This window comes from Phycodurus eques, chromosome 2 (genome assembly GCF_024500275.1).
Source record: "Phycodurus eques isolate BA_2022a chromosome 2, UOR_Pequ_1.1, whole genome shotgun sequence".
NCBI classification, from domain to species: Eukaryota; Metazoa; Chordata; class Actinopteri; order Syngnathiformes; family Syngnathidae; genus Phycodurus; species Phycodurus eques.
In genome coordinates this window covers 9,385,127-9,407,966 of record NC_084526.1, presented here as the reverse complement: position 1 = coordinate 9,407,966, position 22,840 = coordinate 9,385,127, and the positions used below count along the sequence as shown (strand labels likewise).

The 22,840-nt window shown below is 39.8% G+C and overlaps 1 protein-coding gene and 1 pseudogene across 1 annotated transcript; both read left to right on the top strand.

Moving 5' to 3' along the window:
- The first annotated feature begins 3,097 nt into the window (after window positions 1–3,097).
- LOC133399420 (solute carrier family 35 member D2-like protein) lies at window positions 3,098–3,926 on the top strand (annotated as a pseudogene).
- A 3,075-nt stretch (window positions 3,927–7,001) lies between these two features.
- eif3m (eukaryotic translation initiation factor 3, subunit M) lies at window positions 7,002–16,388 on the top strand. Its single transcript, XM_061666224.1, has 11 exons — window positions 7,002–7,115; window positions 8,384–8,516; window positions 8,673–8,811; window positions 9,673–9,796; window positions 9,876–9,970; window positions 10,179–10,262; window positions 10,346–10,445; window positions 13,056–13,137; window positions 14,370–14,513; window positions 14,780–14,840; window positions 16,157–16,388. The coding sequence occupies exons 1-11, from the start codon at window positions 7,074–7,076 to the stop codon at window positions 16,278–16,280; spliced, it is 1,128 nt and encodes a 375-aa protein (XP_061522208.1). The 5' UTR covers window positions 7,002–7,073; the 3' UTR covers window positions 16,281–16,388.
- The last annotated feature ends 6,452 nt before the right edge of the window (window positions 16,389–22,840 follow it).

Below are 22,840 nucleotides of genomic sequence, written 5' to 3'. Positions count from 1 at the left end.
TGCAAAGTGCTTGACTTGTTCCAAAGGTGGGTGCTACATTTCTACTTTGGTGATAGAGCATGATTTAAAAAAAAAAAAAAAATGCTACGAATGATACTTCGAAAATGCAGAATTTAAACATATTTTGTATTATCATACCATATAATGATGTACAGTACATAATGATAATGACATCAATGATATATCTCATTCCCTCACCTAATGAGAACCAATAAATGAATCGATAAGGAATCAGATTGATAAACAGTATCAGTAATAGAATCGGAATCGCTAAATTCTTATTAATTCTCATCCCTAGTCGATGGTATAAGTAAAATGCTGTACTAATCTATTCCGATATCTCACCAAACAAACTAAATGTGTGTTTTTGGCAATAAATCCTGTTCACCAGCTCTTCCAGGTCCTTCCCTCAGGTGGGCGCTACCGAACAATGCAAACTAAAACTAGCAGACATTCCAACAGCTTCTTCCCTCTTGCCATCAACTTCTTAAACAGCTAACTTACAATTCCATTGCAACATGCTGCCAATTTTTTGTCTCAAGTTTGTTGTCACCTTTCTGTCGGGCCAATTATACATTACCCATGCACTCACTGTAGTAGTCTCGCCACCCTGCACTATTTGCATATCTGTTGTTGACCAATACTGGCCACTCATGCCAGAGTCCCATCTGCACAATGGTCAATGCACCGGATTATTGCTATATTAGTCATTCAAACTGCTCTAATTGCTAGAGCACTGCATCTTTTTGCACAATCATCCAAAATAAATAAAAATAATTGTACCAGCATTACCAGATTACTAGCAACCTTTTATTGCTCAGTGACTGTTTTTCTCAATGTCTTTATGTCTCAAAAGTAGTACTACTTTTGAGAGACTACTTCTGTTGTCGTACTAGAGCGGCTCCAACTACCGGAGACAAATTCCTTGTGTGGTTTTTTTTGGACATACTTGGCAAAATAAAGATGATTCTGATTCTAATGCAACTAAAAAAAAGGTATTCCTTTTGACTTGTAGAAGCCAGTTTTGTCTGAAAATATGAAGATTATACTGGCTTGGGCTTCTATAAATTCATCCTCTGCAGTAAAAGGCATCTACAGTGTTTGTTTATTGCATGCAAAAAAAAAAAAGGACGGGGGTCTCAGTTTATAAGTAATTAACAAGCAATCGGCCTCACTTTGGGAAGCGCGAAGCAAGTCATGCAATGCATCCTGACAAGGTCACTGACTGATAGATGAGCCTGAGCGAGGGGGATTTTTCAGAGCTGGTGAAGGCAGGCAGAACTGTGGGAACCAGACAATTAGTGGGTGGAAGGTAGGCGGCCATGTTGGACGATGACCATAAGGCTGCTTTACATGGATACTCACCGCTTGGCCGGCAGACAGCGAGAGAGGCCGCACCTGGGCTCAACTGACTCTTAATACACAGCCATTTATCTTGTAGGAGGCTGAGTGGGCAATTTGCCATCAACATCAAAAGAATCACCACTACAGAGGTGCTATTGGTATTCTAGGGAGTTACAGCAGCCCCTAGCGTCCCGCTGTCACTACCCATGCTTTGGTGATGCTTTTGATTACACGCTGTCTGTTGTCATTTTAAATGCAATATTACAAATCACACCAACAACGCAAATCATTTGTGATTTAATATATAATTGAAACTGAAAATGTCCCAAAAAAATTTAAAACAAATTTAAAAATTAAAAAACACACATAACCCTTCCACGTCATGATTGTGGAACCAGGGATAAACCAGTTTACCAATAATATACGCACCTGTTCACAATGGCCTGAGCATCCGACAGTTCCTGACCGAGAACAACAGTCGTGCTGGAGTAACATCTCTATTCACCCAACCTGGCTCAGTTTGATTTTTTTCCTCTTTCCCAACCTCAAGGGTGTCATCAAGTCGACCCATTTAGAAGACGTGGACGACATCAAGATGGCCATGACAACTGAGCTACGGAGGATCCTGGAAGAATGTGGTTCTCAACTGTTGTTTTTAAACGCTGTTTCAGATGAGTTTGACGTACTGCCAAAAGCATATTACCCGGTATGACGTCCACTAGCCAAATGCTGAGACACACTTGTTTACAAATAGCTAGCGCGTTAGGCAGGTACAGGGTTTCCCTGTTATTTGCGGGGGATAGGGACCAAGCCCTGCCGCTAATAGCAAAAATCTGCACGATATTGACACCCCCCAAAGGTTTATAATTGACATAGATGCCACAAGATGGTAGCAAAGCACTAAATGAAGCTCCTCAACTGATTTTAACATAGTTCCTTTGCACCAACACCAAGAATGAGCCAAAGCAATATATTATATCAGTGGTTCTTAACCTGGGTTTGATCAAACCCCAGGCGCGGTGAGTCAGACTCAGGGGTTTAGTGGAGGTCAAGACACACACCTCTAACTGCTATGAAAGCCCTAGAGATACTGAAACTGTTCGTTACATAATCTTTGTGAGCCAATCCTTTTCGAGGATGGTGGACATAAAAGGAAGAAAGTAAAGGAATAGACTTTGTGGCAAAAATTATTCAAAGCAACAGAATCACCATATGAACACAAACAGATGGATGACTGTGATTATGATGACATACTGTCTGTATTTTTTCAACATATTACGAGTTTGATTTTTGAGTTAATAATCCCTAGATATCCATGCAGCCATCAATTTTCTTTGCCGCTTATCGTCACTTGGGTCGCGGGCTGCTGGAACCTATCCCAGCTATCTTTGGGCGGGAGGCGGGGTACACCCTGAACCGGTCGCCAGCCAATCCCAGGGCACATAGAAACAAACAACCATTCACACTCACATTCGCACCTATGGGCAATTTAGAGTCTTCAATCAACCTACCACACATGTTTATGGGATGTGGGAGGAAACCGCAGTGCCTGGAGAAAACCCACCCAGTCACGGGGAGAACATGCAAACTCCACACAGGTGGGGCCGGGCTTTGAACCCCGGTCCCAAACTGTGAGGCAGATGTGCTAACCAGTCGGTCACCGTGCCAGCAATCCCTAGATATCGATGGCAAATTTTATGCAGATGCAAGAGATATGCAATTCAGTACAGTGGGATCGTTTGGCTTTAGCAAAGCATTGAGGATGGCGGACAAACCTCCGATGGTATTCTTGAAGCTATTCGCTGTTGGTTTTCACAGACTCAGCTCTTTTGTCTTTGTCATAGTGAACAAGATTCTGCTCACCAATTGCAGGTTCCCTTCGCCAGTGTGTGTCAGGATTGGGAAAATTTTCGCCACAGTGGTTTTTCTGTGTGTGGGCAAGGCTGCGAGGATGATCATCTTCCCAGACCCATGGAAATACCTTGCAAGAATTTTCTTCTACCTCTCCTTTATGTTGGCAAGCAAAGAAATAGTCTGCATGGAACCAAAAGGCTCACCTTGCCAATGTTTATGGTGTTCAGGACCTTCTCCAGCTTGTTCATAATGTTGGCTGAGGGATTCCTACTCAATAAGACGACACTTACATCAAGGAGAAATTGGACCTCAAGGAGGTGGGCAAATATGGATTACTGTATTATAATGTTATTTCTAATCTTATCCACTCTGCTGGTGGCTCATGCTACCAGAGACATTCAGAAGGCCATGGACTACATTGGCTGGTCAGACGTGTTCATCCTCATCCAGTTTTTTATGTCCTGTATTATGTAGCTTGTCCTCATGTACTCCACCATGTTGTGTATACAGTACAATTTTGCATTGACCACCAACATCGTGGGCTGGATCAAGAATATTCTGGAATGTCGTACATCGGAGACTACATCTTCTCCTGGACCAACTTTATCGGTTTGAACATCACCATTGCAGCCAGCCTAGTGAATTACTACATCACTCTGCGAGAGCTGCAATCCAATAAGGCTAGTGAAAGCAGCAAAATGGAAACGAAGGACAAGGTGGTTGCGTGACACCGGATTGACTTTGTTTTGATCATGTACGTATTCTTTTTTTTTTTTAACTTTTATTTTTGTCTAAGGAGGAACCTGGTAAAAATAATTGTGGTCTAAATGGTTACGCAAAAATGGTTACAATATTTTTTTTTTCTAAAAAGATGGTAGTATTTGTTTTAAGCATTGAGAAGGAAAAAATATTGAAGGAACTATAGCGAGAGAGCTAGCGGTTAATTTCTGACCTTTAAGCTGAGTACAGTAACATGGATGCCTTCAATGTTATGTCATTATCTGTGCACTCTTTTAGTCGGTTACCTTATTTTTGTACATGCACTATTACTTTTGTTGTACTCTGCTGTCTTCAGTGAGGTCAGCATTGCAAATGAGAATCTGTTCTAAATTGCCTGATCATGTTAAATAAACATAGTAAGTAAATAAAGGTTGTATTTTTGTGTGTGGAATTCATGTTTTGTGGGTTTTGTTCTTTGAGCATATCGATTTTATGTCCAGATAAAGAATTGTTCGCCAATGATGAAGAGTTTGGTGATCGCATGAAACTTGGGGCTCAGTACCTCCAACAAGGTTAAGAAGTAAGAACCACTGTATTGTATAAATTACTAGAACCACTGTATTGTATATATTACTAATGTATATGGCAAGCCATTTGAACATTCATTCAATATGAACTGATGGGGGCTAGCAAAAGCAAACACATATGAAAGCGCCTACATTTCATGGGGTCTTGCAGGCATACAAATTAATTTTGGTTGCTGCTGTTTACAATTTCGAATGAGAAAAAAAGTGCAAAAGGTTCCTACTTTAATATTGTTTTCATTCCAAACAAAACTTGTTGCATTGCTTTAGGTACATGTATCTATAATTTGTTTTCCAGTAATGTCATAATAACACTGACAAGCATGATAATTTAGTTCACGATAAATGAAATGTTCAAATGTTTCATCTCCATGTGATACATACTCCAAATTGGATTTCATTTAACATTATACTGTCCCTTTATAAAGATGTGTCTTTGGCAACATTGTGTTTCACAATCATTATTTTACAATCAAATGGGAAACTGACATCATCAGGCAGACTGCCTGAGACAGGCCAAATGACAAATACTCTTCCACTGGATTGAATTTAAATATTTCAACAAACTTCAATTACTGAAAGCAGGGGGCTGCTGCAATTGTCAACCAGTCCTCTGAGGACTGCATTTGTCAGGTTTTATCACAGTAAAAGCAAGTTATACACTAGGATTTTTTTATAAGAAAAAAAAAAACATTTACGGTTAAGTAGGCTGTATAATGAAAACTGCACTAATCTCTGTCTGTTGTGCTTTTTTGCATTAAAATTTATTTTCCTATGGAAATGAGTCATGCAGACATAACTCGGGACATGACGTTTGAGTTTTGGGATTTTTGTGAATTATGTGATCCCCCCCCCACCCCTACCCCACCCCCTGTCAGATAAAAGGATCAGCCTCAGCGAGACAATAAGAACATACTTTAAAATTCATGAGTAGTGTTTTGTTGTTTATGTACTACAATTAACTGTTTAACATATTTTTACACTTCTTTTAAAATTAAGAATGTAAGAGTGGTTTTGACCTTTTACTAACATTAACTTATTTTTACACTTGTATGCATGTTAACAATGATAATACGTTACTTTAAACACCATGTACAATTAATTAAGGCTTTAAGATGGTAACAGTTTGACCCTTGAACCATTTAATTCTATTTCCAATGGGAAAAACTGTTGTAATGCAAACAAATATGACCTTAAAAGGTTCCCTTGTGCATATTGAAAATACAAAAGTACTTCTTTCTTTTTTTAACATATTGACTTAATGTTATGAATATTGCATCTTGTATTCAAGACATTACAGCAGCAGAATTTTAAAGAAGACAAAAAAAAGGAAAAAAAAGTCTTAAATGCACCTGGAGCTTCAAAGCCTGAAAAAATAGGATTCGGGATTTGAAATACGCCAGGGACTTGACAACAGTTGTTAATCAGATAATGAAAGGCGCAGAGTTACACTAGCACACTTGTGGAGAAGTATCTATAAATTATTTGCTGTGACAGCGTACAAGGGCAACACAGAGTGAGGGTGGGATTCGGTACCAGGCACTTGCCTTCCCAACAAGATGACGCATCGCGCGAGCATGATGGTGAAATACTCCATCAGGCATTTCCCCTCTAATTTTTTTTTTTTTAGTCTAACTGCAGTGAGTTCAGTTCCTTAACTGTAAGCACAATGATAAATATGTGGCAAGAAGCCTTTCAGGGAATAATGACTGAGCTTGAAGTACCTCAGTAGTCTCAGAGTCCTAAAAATACCCCAATTGCTTTGACAAATTAACTGTGAGCAAAGCAAGTGAAAACAACTGCTGTATCGTCACCCTGGGACTGAAGCCTGCGCAGCACCTTTCATATGTTTGTAACACGACTCCATTGTTTTTAGGGTGAACTCTTGCTCTACTTACCCTTTTCACCCCACTCACTTCCATCACCCTCTGACCTGCCAACGTAGCCACAGACAGCATTGGGCTTGGCACGGAGGCATAACACGTGCGCCCACAGGTCAGCGGGGCTACGGTGGAGGGTGTTTGCCCTCTGACACTGACGGCGTTTCCGGGTTGGACGGGCCTGCGATGGTGGTCCACGCAGATGGGCCGCAACTCTAGAAGATAACCTCTTCCAGGGATCAGTTTCACCTCAGTAACTCTCATCCAAGTCATCCAGGGTTAATCTCCCACAGAGAGTAGATGGATATCTGGAGAGGAGAGAATGAAAGATAGGGATGCAGTGGTGGAAGTCTGGGTGACATCAAATTTAAGAGGTTGGCTGACCTTTGAGGCTAAGGCTACATTAGCTGAAGCTATCCAGCAGAGATATGCGGGGATTTGGCCATAAATTTGGAAGGATGAAATTAAGTGGAAACAATTCGCTGCAATAAAAGCGGGACATAATTTAAAACGCCAAGGCTGAAGGCTGAAAGAGAAGGCTTTGGGCATGACGCTTTTAAGAGCACTGTCGCTTTAAGAACACGACCCGGAAGTAAAGACTCTCATTGGCACTGTTGCCTTTTCTTTTCCGGTTCGGTGTTCCCTGTGAGGAGCGTGGATCTCACCACCGAGGTGCACTAAAACAACCAAAATGAGCGTCCCGGCATTCATCGATATAACGGAAGAAGACCAGGTCTCACCTTATTTTCATACTCCATTTTTCTGTAGTTCTGGCTGCCGCTGACTTTGTTCGTTACTACTATTGAGCCGGAAAGGTTAGCAATCAAGCTAAGCTAACATTGTAACTCGGTACAAGCGGATTGGTAGTTATAACCACAACAATAGCGTGGAGCATCACAAAAAGAAGCACATAACTGCTTATGAATGTTTCGATGGAGTATTGCTACATTATCGTTATATCCCATTGCCTTTAAATACAAGCGTTGTCATTTGTCATATTGTAGTTTTGTCATGCTCTGTCACATATATCAACGTTGTTGGGTGAGCTAATAAATGTAGGTATAAAATTTCAAAGGTTAATTGATATACCAGATGAGAGCAGCATCATGAAATATATGTAAAAGAAAAGGTGTGACTTTTTTTTTGCTGAATCAGAGTTGCAAGCTTTCATTAAAAGCTTGCTAAACGCAGGAACAGACGACATATAATAATGGTCAACTTAAAATAATTACAGAAAGCCAAGGGCCCAGGTTATATAACATATAACAACAATAATAATGGTGACGAGCCAAACAGAGTTCGCGGATGGCAGTCAGGTTATGTGTGGTTTAATTTGGCACTCAAATATGCAAAGAAAAAATATGAGTCGAGAATGAACAAACACTCCACAAGTTGAAATACATAGGAAGAAATTAATACAGCACATTTAAAAGGCAATTGTAATTTATATGTATTGAATTTGGATTCGAAGCAATGGAAAATATAAGCCATCATGGCGGGTCAGAGTATCACAATTTGGTACCTGGCCAGCGGTGGGTCCAAAAAGTGTGTGTACAGAGCAACCAGTTCACATCACATTTGGCAGAAGCATAGAAAAATGTATCATAAAGATGCGCTTAAGGATTTGAAAAATTATCTTACTCACCTAAAAGTTTTTGAGGGGGATTTGTCAACAATCAATTCAGGAATTGTTGTCCGAGTCTTACAACTCGTCTACTTGATCTTTTGAGAAATTTCAAAGTTGTGAATTAATTGTGATTTAAACTAGGACATGTTCCATGTCATCAGTAGTGGTGTATGATGGTAAGGTAAATAATCCGAACTGAGTGAAACGCGAAAAACAGCGGTTCCATCGCTACTCATATTATGCGATCAAGAGTGTCGCTCGTTGAGTGACCACTTTTGACAGCCAGTCAGCGGCGGATACACACAGAACACACAGTTTAGTTTAAATCCTACTCAAATGTCGGTCGTTAATTTGAGCTAATTTACTTTTCAAAGGCGTCCGAGTTGAGAGCCTACATCAAGTCCAAAGGAGCTGAAATCTCTGAGGAGAATTCTGAAAGTGGACTTCACGTAGATCTGGCTCAGATCATTGAGGCTTGTGATGTTTGTCTCAAAGAAGACGATAAAGGTAAGCAACAGTCCAAGCCACATTAATCTTTTTAAACACGGTCAACAATTTCTGTTCGGATAAAACCTGTATAAAAAAATAAATCACCGTGCAGTAAGTAACGTACGGGTGTATAGAGCCTCTTTCATTGCACAGTCTCGCTGTAATCTTCCTCAGATGTGGAGAGTGTGATGAACAGCATTGTATCGTTGATGTTGATCTTGGACACAGAGAAGCAAGAAGCTCTCATCGAGAGCCTCTGTGAGAAACTAGTCAAGTTCCGTGAAGGAGAGAGACCTTCCCTCAGGATGCAGTTGTGAGTCGTTTTCTGGACTTTTCTTACTGAAATCACACTCTCATGTTCTTAGCCGCTTCATAAAACTAAAACAATCATTCTTAGATGTATAGAAACCAGCACCAATTGTCACAGTGCCATGAAATTACCCAGCTGTATGGAAATGCAGAGTTGAAAGGTTTTGCCATAGATGATATGGCATGACTCTTTCTTGTGACTGGCTCCAAGTCAGCCCTTAGATCATTCAGAAGCTCCAAAATTGCATTGGTGAAGAGACAATATTTAAAGACGCAAAATCAACCACCACCATTTGTCTCGGGGTTGATAAATACATTGTGTGTGCTAAATTAACTAAATATACTCCTCCCACAAAATGAATTCCGTGGCAATTTAGTGCATTTGACAGATGCAATCTTGGTTGCGTCCGGGTAGTAGATCAGCTTCCACGTTTGTTTTCGTGCACAACCAAGTTTATACACATGCAAACCTATAGTAAATCAGGCCCATTTTGTTTTGTGGTGAAGATGTCTAGTGTGACACATGGGTTTATTAATCATAGTAAAGATACTTAACAGCCACCTCGTGACACCACCCGTAATTTATTTTCCTGGGAGTTTATTTGAGGTGTTGTTTATTTGTACCAGTGACGAATGATACATTGAGGCACGGCGTCTTCTAGAGCAGAGGACACTGTTTGAGGAAATACAGCATTCAACTTTAATAATCTAACGCAATGGAATGCACTAAACCAATGTGCGGAAGGGCATCTTGTTTTGGATCCTCCACTACTCTCTGCTCTGCCTTCTGAAAATCATCTATAGTCCTCTATAAGACCTTAGCTTCCGCCACCAGTGCATTTAAAATATTGTTTCCATATTTTAGGCTGAGTAACCTCTTCCATGGCATGGATGAGAATGCTCCAGTCAGATACACAGTCTTATGCAGCCTCATCAAGGTGGCAGCTGCCTGCAACGCCATCACCTTCATCCCGACTGACCTCGATCAGGTAAATTCAAGCCGACTCGTCGATATATTTGCCATCTCGGTAAAACTGACTTTCAAATCCTATTTATCACGTCGATTAGGTAGCCAAGTGGATTGTTGATTGGAACCTTAATACAGAGAAGAAGCACATTCTTTTGAGGCTGGTGTATGAAGCACTGGTGGACTGTAAGAAAAGGTACCTATGTATTTAGCCTTAAAGATTAGAGTAAGTCACTTTGTCCATATTCAATCACTAGACTTTCTATTATGTACATCGCTACAAGCTTATAAGATGCATTATACGCATACAAAAAAAAAAAATCAAGCGTTACAAAGATAATGTTAAGTTAGACACTATTAAGAGCTATCAATATAAAAACTAATTTCTGTGTTTTACTTGACAGTGAGGCTGCAGCAAAAGTGATGGTAGAGTTACTGGGAAGTTACACAGAAGACAATGCGTCTCAAGCACGCGTTGACGCACACAGGTAAACTTGCAGCACTTCCTCCTTGCGGTCGCATTCATCTTCACTACACGTCCTCCATATTGCGCTCCCTCTCTGCTGTTTAGATGCATTGTCCGTGCTCTAAAAGACCCCAACACCTTCCTGTTTGATCACCTGCTCACTCTCAAACCAGTACGCTTCCTGGAGGGAGAGCTCATCCATGACGTGAGTGTTGAGATGAGGAAAATGTCGCCTTTCCTTCTGTAGTCTGCAAAGTACTCTTCAAACAGAGCTTGTTAAAGTGAACTTGCATCATATCGATGATTGCGACAAACACTTTTGACTTATCGTAATTTCTCGTGTATAATTTTTACCCCCAAAATAGTCAAAAGTCAATAGTGCGCATTATACACAGGTATAGGAGAAAATGAAAGACTTTCAGATTTTATCAATGTATGCCGCCATCTAGAGGTTATGAAAACGCTGTACACTTTCATTCCACTATGCCACCGCCCCCTAGAGGTTATGAAAAAGTTGTACACTTTCATTCTACTATGCCACCTAGAGGTGTAGACTATACTTTAATTCCAATATGACAGGGGTACATATGACTGCATATATGTACAATTGTGCTCATAAGTTTACATACCCAGGGAGAATTTGTATATATATATATATATATATGTATATACTGTATTTTCACAACCATAAAGCGCACTTAAAAGTCTTAAATTTGAACACTTCCTGCCGACTGCTGCTTACACAGAGGAAAAGCGGACGTGGCTGAGGACAGGGGAGGGTGCGTGAAGTAGGACGCTAAAGCCCCGCGCCGGTGTGTGTTTTTTTTTTTGTTTTGTTTTTTTTTGTTTTTTTTTTTACTGCTTGACTGACTGGGATCATTTCCTTATGCACCATATAATAATATAATAATCCACCGTCACATTGTGTTGCAAAGGTCTGCTGTTTTTCCACATTCATATATTCAACATTCAAGTCAGATAATGACAGTGTACAAAATGTACCTTGTCTGCTCTACAAATAAAAACAGCGAGAGAAGGTAGTGCGTCATCGGTACATCACAGAGAAGGCGTCTTTCTGTCAAAGCATACTGTATTTTCACGACCAAAAGGCGCACTTATAATGCGCGCCTTATGTGTGCACCGAGTTCCAAAATCTGTAAATGTTGTTGTGTGACTTTGATGAGCGCTCCGCTTGACTGACTGGGAGCATTTCCTGCCGACACGCTGCTTATATAGAAGAAAGGCGGACGTAATTGAGGACAGCATGCGGACGTTAAAGGGGGACGGGTGCGTGTGAAAGAGGACGCTTAAGGCACGCCCTCAGTAGGTAAATATTGGCTAACGACCCCGAAAATGTCACCTACGAAGAGACACGCTTACGAAGCACAGTTTAAACTGCAAGCTATCAGTTACACGGAGCAACATGGGGATCGAGCAGCCACGAGAGAATTCAAGATCAACGAATCCATGGTTCGCAAGTGGAGGATGCAGTAAAACGAGCTTCGCCAAGTCAAGAAGACGAAGCTGAGTTTCCGCAGGGAAAAAAAGAAAAACAAAACGCGGAAACAAGGCGAGGTGGCTCGAGTTGGAAGACCAACTCGAGCAATGGATTTATCAGCAAAGAACAGCCGGGAGAAGCGTCTCAAGTCACCATTCAACAATAATAGTGCAATAATTCGGGGCTTGCCATCATTCCGGGAGGCTTGACGAACCGCTGGACATCCGTGTAAACAGGGTGTTCAAAGTGAAGTGAGGGGCGTGGGAGCCGTGGATGACAGATGGCGAACACAGCTTTACTAAGACTAGGAGACAGCGCCGGGCGAGTTGCGCCACAATTTGTGAATGGATTGTGGATGCTGGGCTAAGGTATCTGCTTGCACTGTTGTTCAAGCTTTCCCACGGCAACGAGACTGACTCGAACCTGCCGTGTTTGATTGAGAACTTGCCCGACTGTTCATTTTGGATACAGAAGATGAGGACTTTGATAGATTTGTAGATGAGGATTGATTAAAAATAAATAACGTGAGTACATTGTTAAATACTTCAATAAAGTACAACCGAACTGAGCTTTGCTCCCGCTGCCTTTTTAAAAAAAAATGTTAGCGTGCATGCAGGCTACCGTATGTTTTAAGCTAGCGTATGTTTTACCATGCCTGCGCCCAATAATACGGTGCACCTTATGTATGTGTTAAATAAAGAAATAGACCCCGTAACTGCGACTGCGCCTTTTAATACGGTGAGCCCTATGGTCGTGAAAATACGGTATATATATTTTTTTAATACGACTGATGACTTAACAAAAAACATCATTAATTTCTTTATGGTTATGTTTTGTTTAATGATAATGCTTTTCTGAAATGCCTGAGTTTAATTTGAATCCTATTCAAATAAAATGAAATGTGTTTCGCCTGGTCCTTCATGTTTTCTTAAAAGAATTGTACACATCTTACAAATCCTACCTGGGTAATCAAACATATGAGCACAACTGTGTGTTTTCTCATTTACTGAATAAAAGTAGAACTGTGAATTTCAAAATAAGAGCAAGTAAATGCAAAGAAAGTATTGTGGGTTCTAATAAGGTGTTTAACTTCCGAATAATTCTTTGAAAAAAATAACAAAATACAGATAATACTTCATGTTTTGATCATAGGGGTAGAAGCAAAATCATGCAGTGTAAAAATGCATTGTACATCGGTAGAAGGGTTTTCCAGAATTTTGAGGTCAACTTTGGGGGTGTGCATTATACACGAGAAATTACAGGCAATTGTGCAGCATTGAACAAGATTAAGCCTCTTCTTTTCTCTGCATTTTACAGCTGTTAACTATCTTTGTGAGTGCCAAGCTTGCTGCATATGTCAAGTTTTACCAGAATAACAAAGACTTCATTGACTCGCTCGGTAAGTACATTTGACACGTCATACACACTGAAGAATACAGTGGAACCTCCGCTCACGAACAAATCGGTTTACGGACAAAATTTTAATTGCTTCAGTTCACAAACTACTGTATGCTTTAGTTTGCAAAATAGACTGAAAACCTATCAAGTTTGTGAACCGAGGTTCGACTGTACTGTAATAATAAACTAATAGAATTACTACAACAAAATCAAAATGTTACAAGACAAAATTCATAATTATATGAGAATATAAGAAAACAAATTGTGTTCTTCGTTGAGTTTTTTGCTCTTATCAACCAGAAGTGTTTTTTAAGAAATAGTTAATGATATTACTCGGGTAATACAGTATATAGCAGGCCTCTAGAGCAAAGATTCTCAGTGTGGTACAAGTACCACCAGTGGTACGTTGGCTCCCTCTATTGCTATGCGAATGAATCACTGCCTAAGTACAGTTCAGTTGTTTAAATTTTAAGTTCAGTACATTTGCATTTAATCTTTCAGAGCTGTTTGTTTTCAAACATTTATTTTGGTGCATTTTTTTATTTAATTGTTATGTACAATACATTTTAATGTAATTATTATAAGTACTTTTTTTAAAAAAATTATAGTGCAGTCTTAATGTTCTGACTGCATAATGTTACAGTGGCTATTTTAAATACATATTTTTGGATAAAGCCTATGAACAGTTAGGCCTACTAAACAACTGTATTTTAATGTTGGCCATTACGATGATGCTTGAAGAGCTAAGTATTTTTAAAGATGGTATTTTTTGTAAAAGGTTTGAGAACGACTGCTCTGGAGAGTCTGCTGTAGGGGAGGTGATCCAAGTTAGCATTTTAAGAGATGACTAAAGAGAGAATGGTGGTTGCCTGTTTAATTAACCCATAGCAACTGAAATTTAAATATTCCATTACTGTTTATACAAATTACAAACTAATGCATTACATCTGATAAGGGGCGGTTTGTTGACATTGAAAGCCAGCGTTTGAGCGTACTCTCCTCAGAAGAGGAATGTGCATGTGTCAGCTTTGGGGTTGTCCCTCACAACGAAAGGATCAGTTGTAATTACACACATGTAGTATGGACTCCCCAAAATTAGTGTGTAGCAGTTTTAATGAGTGGAATCCCTAACTGTGTTGCTCTTCAATGTAAACGTGATCACAGGTGAAAGTCCCCGTGGGAAGTGTAATGGTCTGCGACGGCTTAATGATTCCTGCGTGTCACTCCCCACAGGCCTGTCCCACGAGCAAAACATGGCCAAGATGCGGCTGCTCACATTCATGGGCATGGCGGTGGAATTCAAGGAGATCTCCTTTGACACCATGCAACAGGAGCTGCTGCTTGGAGCTGATGATGTCGAAGCTTTTGTCATTGATGGTAAAGAACGTTTACATAGAACAGGCCAGCTTTCATTCACTATGATGTGTCTCACAACAACGAGAGACTGAGTAGACTCCGACATTGATTAACTTTCTGCATTGTCGAGTGAATTTTCTAATTAACGCATTCACTGCCATTGACGGCTTTAGAAGTCAAATATCCATGTTAACTGGTAAGGCTGGCAGTGAATGAGTTAAGTCATTCAAGTATGAAACTGTTGACTTTTGCTCGCAATTAATTTTATTTTCTCCTTTACCTTGTAGCCGTTCGGACAAAGATGGTGTACTGCAAAATCGACCAGACACAGCAAAAAGTTGTTGTCAGGTAAGAAAAAAATAATAATAATTGCCCGTAAAAGGTTGTTTGATAAACTCTGTGTATAGAGCAGTCAAATATAACAGCTCATCCCTATTTTGTAAGGAAATCACTGAACGCTAACTCATTACACCCGTAACACTGGTCGTTCCGGATATTTAAAAAGTTTTGCGTCTTGCATTGTTGAATCAGGTTGAAAACCCAAAACAATTTTGTTAGATAATTGAGATGTATAGCTGGCAACACGCCATTTGCAGACGCGGCGTTGTTCGCCTGCATAAAAAGCCTTGCCTGTGCGCGCTCATTCTGGCGTGTGTGCGCGGCATTTTCGCACAGTAAGTGGTCATTGATTTTAACAAAGTTAAGACACACTTTTGTTCGGCGTCATTGGGCACAAGCACGTCTTCGTGCGTGTTGTTCTTCATTGGTTATCGCCACTTCTTATACTGGGTCGGTGGTCTTGGCATCGACACTGGGAACCATTTGAACGATTCCAGGAGAACCGGAACGTTAGTCCCGGTTCCAATTGATTCTCGATGTCCAACCCTAACTGATACTGGGGGATCCTGCGTCTCTGCGCAGCCTGCAGCGGCCAAGCCGCCGCTTGGCGCTGTATTGAAGCATTTTACCGCGCCGTACGTTTGAAGTTTCGCTGTTCAGTGTGACCTGCAATTTACGTTAGTTCTCGCAGCTAGTTAGCTGCCTTCTTCATCAATGAACGAGCCGCTCATCCCACTTCGGTTGTGTTGGGCTGGCGGGCGACGTCGCTGGCTCAGCCCGCGGCCCGTAGCTAGTCCTTTGAGGGCCACACAATCAAGCCCCGCCCCCAGTACTTTAGTTCGATTTTCAAAAGGTGAGTTATGTGATTTAAGACAGTTTGTCCTGCTTTTGAAATCTGTTAGTTATCTTACAGGTTAAAGTAGCCTACTAATAAATTATGAGTTGTTATAAATATTGTATTACATGTTTATCATCAATAAAAAGTGTGCATTTCAGAAAATTCTCCCATTTCCTGAACTAGATAAAGTCCTTAAAATCCTTCTTGAGGATTTTTATCTAACAAGTGAATCATCTCAACACTTTTACTGTCATTGATAAGAACAATAATCAGCATTTAATATAGTTTACCGTTTCAACCGCTTTTATACCCAAATCTTGATGAAAAGCATCACTCATGTCACTCTCCACTGTAACAATTGTTTTTATTTCGTAACATAATTTTGGAGGCCATATTTTTGTAATGTTTATGATATGCAAATGAACAATATGCTGAATTCTTTTTATATGACTTAAAAATGTTCTCCGTCGTCCTCCCCATCCATCAGCCACAGCACGCACCGCACCTTCGGCAAGCAGCAGTGGCAGCAGCTGTTCGACAGCCTCACATCCTGGAAAGCCAACCTAGCGACCGTCAAATCCAGCCTGCAAACTCTGTCACCTTCCGCCTAGATTCCACCTTCGCCACATCCATCAACTGCCTGACCCTTGGGTTTTATTCTTTAAACAACTGTTCCTGTGGCTTTTATACACATCCAATAAAAGTACAGTGGAGATCAATGCAATTCTTTTTTTAAATTTGTTTTAAGGTGTTGTACAGGTTTATTTTGAATTGTTTTAATCAGTCTTGCCAAATGGGCAGCGTCTTCGTCCTTTAAGTGCGGCTCTTTTGGGGGGGGCTTCGTCATTAAGGCATCTCCTGACATCTGGTTTCAGTGAAAGGACAACATGCCAGTATTATATGACCTGTGACTTGCGTTGAGAAATTGGCTGTAATGATGAGGTCACTTGTCGGGGAACCACGCGAGAGGTGTCGACGTTAATATGAACTACGATGAACCTGAAGGTCAGTGGCGTGTATCACTGTATTATCTACACATGGAGCTTGTGGGGGATGATTCACACAGTTGCTCGGCAATGTCCAACTGTGGTCAGCGTGATTCACTATGTTTGATTTAATCTTTCAAAAATATGTTCTCAACGTCTGGTCTGATGTGAACTATGCGGAACACCAAAACTCAAAAAACTGAAGTACATGTTCTACTTTTTTGTGACACCAAAGGAAAACTATAGAACAGGAAAAGGTTTGGCTGAACTGTACAAATATGACCACTAAAACTAAATATAATTTGCACATTTAATTAAAACACATGGGTCATGGGTGGGAAAAGTAGGACCTGCGTTCTTTAATAGTTAGTCGTGTAATATTTGTTGCATTAATTTAGTTGGGTTTTTTTTCCCTAAAAATTGGTTAGTTCAAATGTATTAATCTGTTTAAGTGAAATAAAATATTGTATTAGGTATGTTTCTTAGAGTTTATTTGTTGAAAATTAAGTATTAGTAAAATAAACAATTTTGTATATATAACATTTTGTATCTTGTCATAACTCCATTGATTGTAAATAATACATTTAAATACAATTCTGTATTACTTTTATTAATAAAATGTAAAAAAAATAGTAGGAATTATTTCTTCGAATAAACATTTTGGGCGGTGTCTGGTTGGAGCATCTGCCTCACAGTTCTAAGGACCTGGGTTCAATTGCCGGCCCCGCCTGTGTGGAGTTTGCATGTTCTCCCCGTGCCTGTGTGGGTTTCTCCGGGCACTCCGGTTTCCTCCCACATCCCAAAAACATGCATTAATTGGAGACTCTAAAATTGCCCATAGGTGTGACTGTGAGTGCGAATGGTTGTTTGTTTGTATGTGCCCTGCGATTGGCTGGCAACCAGTTCAGCTGCCCGATGACAGCTGGGATAGGCTCCAGCACGCCCGCGACCCTAGTGAGGAGAAGCGGCTCAGAAGATGGATGGATGGATGAATAAATGTATTTTGCATTTAGCCATCAGGTGACAGAATTGCTCTGCAAACACCTTCCTGTTCCCTCTCCATTATGTGTCAGGTGTCTTTAAAGGAAGGATAACTTTAGTTTGATTTTACAGTGGGTGACGTATGGCAGGAAATGTTTTAAAAAAAAATGTTTTACATACCTTCACATAGAATATACAACATACAGTTTGAGTGTGAAATGTTAGATCAATATACTCTGTCCCTTTTTCAAATAAAATAAACTATATAATATAAAGTATATATATTATTTCCCATCAATTTTCTATACCACTTATCTTGCTCAGGGTCACGGGTGGCTGCAGCATATCTGAGTTTATTTCAGTCAAAAAGCAGATGACACCCTTGACCAGGGGCAGATTTACCATTCTGCAAACGCAGGCAATTGCCTGGGGGCCTGCTTTTCTAGGGGGTGAAACTTCTCATAAAAACTGATTAATAAAGTTTTCTTCAGTTATTGTTCAGTCTTAATTCACATCTGTATAAACATATCAAAATACTTTTATCTCCTCCCTTCTCCTACAGTATATGAGCAGCCTTGATTGTAGCCAAAAAAAAATCTTGTTGGTGTGATTGTGAAGAAAATGAAACACAGTTGCCACTGTGGAGGAAAACAGTTTTTATCAAACCTTCCAAATGTTTCAACCTTTTTTATGGTGGCAACAAATCCATCCACGCTGTGAAGTTCCACTGCCCCAACAATAGGAATACAAAAAAACAACAACAACTGAAGGACAATAAGAAATTCAATAAAATAGGTAAAAAAAACAATAACATAGCAATGCATAAGTAAGTGATAAATAAATGTCTAAATAATAAAGAAATCGGTTAAAAGCGCAACCAAATGGGAGAGTCTTGAGCCTCCTTTTAAAAGCATCAACTGACTGTTAACAGTATCTGCGGTCCTGATGCCCCCCGGCAATCAGCTCAGGAGCACACTGTCACACAAAAGGTGAAACATAGTATAGAAAAGAGAGAGTCATGCGACCAAGTTAACGGAATGTTTGTAAAGCCTTTTTGCTGGAATATGTTTTTTTTGGGGGGGGGGGGCGGGGGGGGGGGGGGGGTGTTGTCTGGCTACTGCTCCCTCTCCCTTGCCTCTAATTTGTCTCATTCAATGTTTCTTCTTGTGAGAAGTCCCAGATGTAAATACTGGGGTCATGCTATCCGCTGCAAGCGCTTCCGACCTTATTATAATCTTAAGTCAGATAGAGGTGCCTCTGCAGTGTTAAATCATGAAAATCTACAATACAGTAATGAACATGCACAAACAGCAGCCTCACTGTGTGTGAACTATTGGAGAACTTGACACATTCCTGAGCGCGAGGCGTTATTTCTCAATTGGATTTGATATTGTAGTCAGTGACAGCTACGGTTTGACATCACAGCAGATAAAGCTTGTAATTCCTCGCTTTCTATTGCCCTTTTCTCTGTGTCAACATTCCTCTGGATAAATCCCGAGACTCGACAGAATCCAGACACCTCGCCAAGTACCAGAAAGGAGTTCTCATTGTCCTTTCAATTAGCACCATGCAGTAGTCAGCGAGATAAAGTCCAATTACATCATATATACTGTAAACACTGGCCACAAGGCCCAGACTCAGAGATTGCGTGTGTGAAACATTAACCTATTTTACACAGAGACCTCGCCAAAAAGCATCACTCATAACAGAATATATTAAGTAGGATTGATCGCCCATTAGTTTTTACACAGAGGACATTGAATCAGGATGTTGCCGCAGCTTAGTGAGCTTTTATGCAGCAATGCGGTGAAGCGGCAGTAAAACAGGCCAAAATCCAGATGTCGGGAGTGAAGCAGGGCAAGAAACTAATTGCATACAAGGTGGAGTTGATATTTAAAAAAATATGTTTAAATGTAGTATGCCATAGAACTGTTCCCCAACCTTTATGGAGCCAATGCACATATATAGGTAGCTAGAAACATTAGAAAAGCTCACAGCACACCACCAAACAAAAATGTCCCAAAATGTATATCTGCTAAAATAATGATGATCTCAACTAACTCACAAATCTACTTTCTTAGTTTGAAATCTGGGCTTGTTTAGGATACACCTTAATTGTACATTCAGCCATCTAGTGATATATTACATTTATTTTACCAGATTTGCTGCCCACTTTTCTCCGTCAAAGTACCTCTAATCACAGGTGTCTCCTCTTCAGTCAAAAATAACGCTGGTTAACCATTTCCAGTGTTTTCGCCATACATGGTCTGTGTGCAAGAGTAGTGTCCTGAGCCAGTTCCTGGGAAAGGTTGAGTGCCTTTAAAATAAGTATATAGTGTAGATCCCAAAGATAGCGTTATATTACATATATCACTTGTGCCTACCCATTATAGGTGATGGTACGGCTCCTGCATTGTAAAAGCATCAAATATATTGATCTCTCAGGACCTGAAGTGGGCGACCAACATCAACTCCGTCCTCAAAAAGGCCCAGCAGAGGATGTACTTCCTGCGGCTTCTGAGAAAGCACGGCCTGCCACCGGAGCTGCTGAGACAGTTCTACATAGCGGTCATCGAATCGGTCCTGTGTTCTTCCATCACAGTCTGGTTTGGTGCTGCTACAAAAAAGGACAAACTCCGACTGCAACGGACAATCGAAACTGCTGAAAGGATTGTCGGTACCCCCCTACCCACCCTTGAGGACTTGCACGCTGCCAGAACTAAGACAAGGGCGTGCAAAATCCTCTCGGACCGTCTGCACCCCGGTCACCGGCTCTTCCGGCTCCTTCCCTCAGGTCGGCGCTACCGATCAACGCAAACTAGAACTAGTAGACGTTCCAACAGCTTCTTCCCTCTTGCGATCAACTTCTTAAACACCTAACCTATAATTCCATTACAACAAGCTGGCAATTTTTTGACTTGAGTTCGTTGTCACATTTCTGTGGGGCCAATTATGTATTACTCGTGCACTCACTGCAGTTGTCTCGCCATGCTGCACTATTTGCATATACTGGCCACTCATGCCAGAGTAGCATCTGCTCCATTTGCACACTGATTGAGGAGTATCTGTAACATTTGCACAACCAACATTGTCCCAGATGATCGCACTAATCGTCACTTTAAACCGCATACACTCCTTGAAGTCTCAGCGCCCTTTGCAAAATGGTCATTGCACCGGACTATTGCAATATTAGTCGTTCGAACTGCTCTAAGTGCTAGAGGACTCTGCATCTTTTTGCACAATTGTTTTTGTCAATGTCTTTACGTCTCCAAAGTGTTCTGTAAATTGACTGTCTGTTGTACTAGAGCGGCTCCAACTACCGGAGACAAATTCCTTGTGTGTTTTGGACATACTTGGCAAATAAAGATGATTCTGATTCTGATTCTGATTCTGATGCAGTTCAAATGTTTGGGGAAAATTGGGCGTTTAAAGGGTTATTAAAAAGAGACAAACCTTTACATTTCACTCGAACCTTTTACGTGATCTATCTATAGCACTGATTCTCAAAGTGTGGTAAGAGGACCACGAGTGGTATGTAAAAGAATAACTGAGTTAAAAATATAAATACAATTTACATTTAAAACATGCAATATGATCAGACACAATACAATGAAGCTTGTAGTAATACATACAGCCTGTTGAAAAGTTTTTTGTTAGGGTTTTTTTTTTACCCATACAGTACTTTTTTTAAGATACAGATCAGTTTTATATAACTTGACAGTACAGTACAATAAATTGTTAATGTTCAAACTGCGCATACTGTTACAATATATTAATAAATAATAATAATAATAATAATGTATTTTTATGATTTTATATGACATATTATATGAGCCATTTCACATAATTGGTGCCATTGGTGCCAAGATATACAATGTGTAAATGGACGATAACATTAACTGTAAACAAAAAAGAAAATTCCTATAAAGCAAAGTGTCCTTCACATTGATCTGATTCCATATTTAACAAATTTATAAGAGTAATTTCAACTACTCTGCATACTGGAAAAATCGGATTTGTCACCTGTCCCCAGCTCCCTAAAATTAGACTTTACCATAATACCATGTAATATAATCATTTAAAACCTTTACAAATGTTAGACTTTTTTTTTTTTTTTTTTTTTACATATTCGGTTACTCCTTATCCCAACTATATTTTAAGTTTATTTTCTTGGAAAAAAAAAGTTTAATCTTTATTTGTGTGTGCTCATTTTTACTCAGTCCCATATAACCTCTGAAAAAAATATTATCTAATAATATTAATGATATAATATTAATAATATTCCACAAGACACATTGTCCACAGGCATTTGCACCATTCAGCTCCACTGCAGGCCATGCGAGGCCCAAAAGTAAATTCAGTCTTTTTTTTTTTCTTTTCTTTCTTTTCTTTTTTTTGGGTGGGTGGGGGGGGGGGGGGTATATTTGATTATATTTTTTAAAAAATCTGCAGGAAGTACATACAGTAATTAAGGTATCCACTTTTTCTGACATTTTTGTCTGTCGGTGTGCTGTGAGATTTTTCTATTGTAAAATATGTGCCTTGGCTCCATAAAGGTTGGAAATCAATGTATTAACATAAATGACAAGTGGCTTATTTTATGTATTTGGTATTTCTACGCCAAAAAAATAATCCTGTAACTCAAATGAGGAGTTTTAGTACACTAAAACAATGACCAAAAAAAATAAATAAAGTTGCCTGAGATGAGCTAATATGTGCCCAATGAATAGGTCAATATATTATATATAATATTAAAATGGGCATAAATTTAAGTTTTTCTCTCTTAATACTTTTCAGGAATAAAACATTGCCTTGTTTTGAATGAACAATTATGCCCACTATGCTGTATTTTAATGTTACTCATTATCATGCTACTTGGAGACCTATGCATCTTTTGAGGTGGTACTTGGTGTAATAATTTATTTATTTATGTATTTATTAATTTATTTTTTGAGAACCACTGATCCATAGTTTCTTGTATATGTATTCACAACCAGTTCACCTTTTCTTTGGTTATATCAATGAACAGATTCAATTGGTTTTATTTCCCAAATTCTACTCACAATACATTACAACCGAATGTCCAAAAAAATGATGGCTGTGAAATCTATCGTGCGACGCATGCACAGAAGAGTCTTGCCTCTGTCGCCATCTTGCGTCCGTTTGCGTGTACGTCCCCCATCGTGTCATCCAGGTGAAGCGAT

Bases quoted from the DNA above. Each gene is read 5' to 3' on its own strand.
- eif3m (XM_061666224.1), top strand. From the start codon at position 7,074: ATGAGCGTCCCGGCATTCATCGATATAACGGAAGAAGACCAG. The intron at 10,263-10,345 runs GTAAACTTGCAG...TCTGCTGTTTAG, and splicing joins GCACGCGTTGACGCACACAG to ATGCATTGTCCGTGCTCTAA. The intron at 13,138-14,369 runs GTAAGTACATTT...CACTCCCCACAG, and splicing joins AGACTTCATTGACTCGCTCG to GCCTGTCCCACGAGCAAAAC.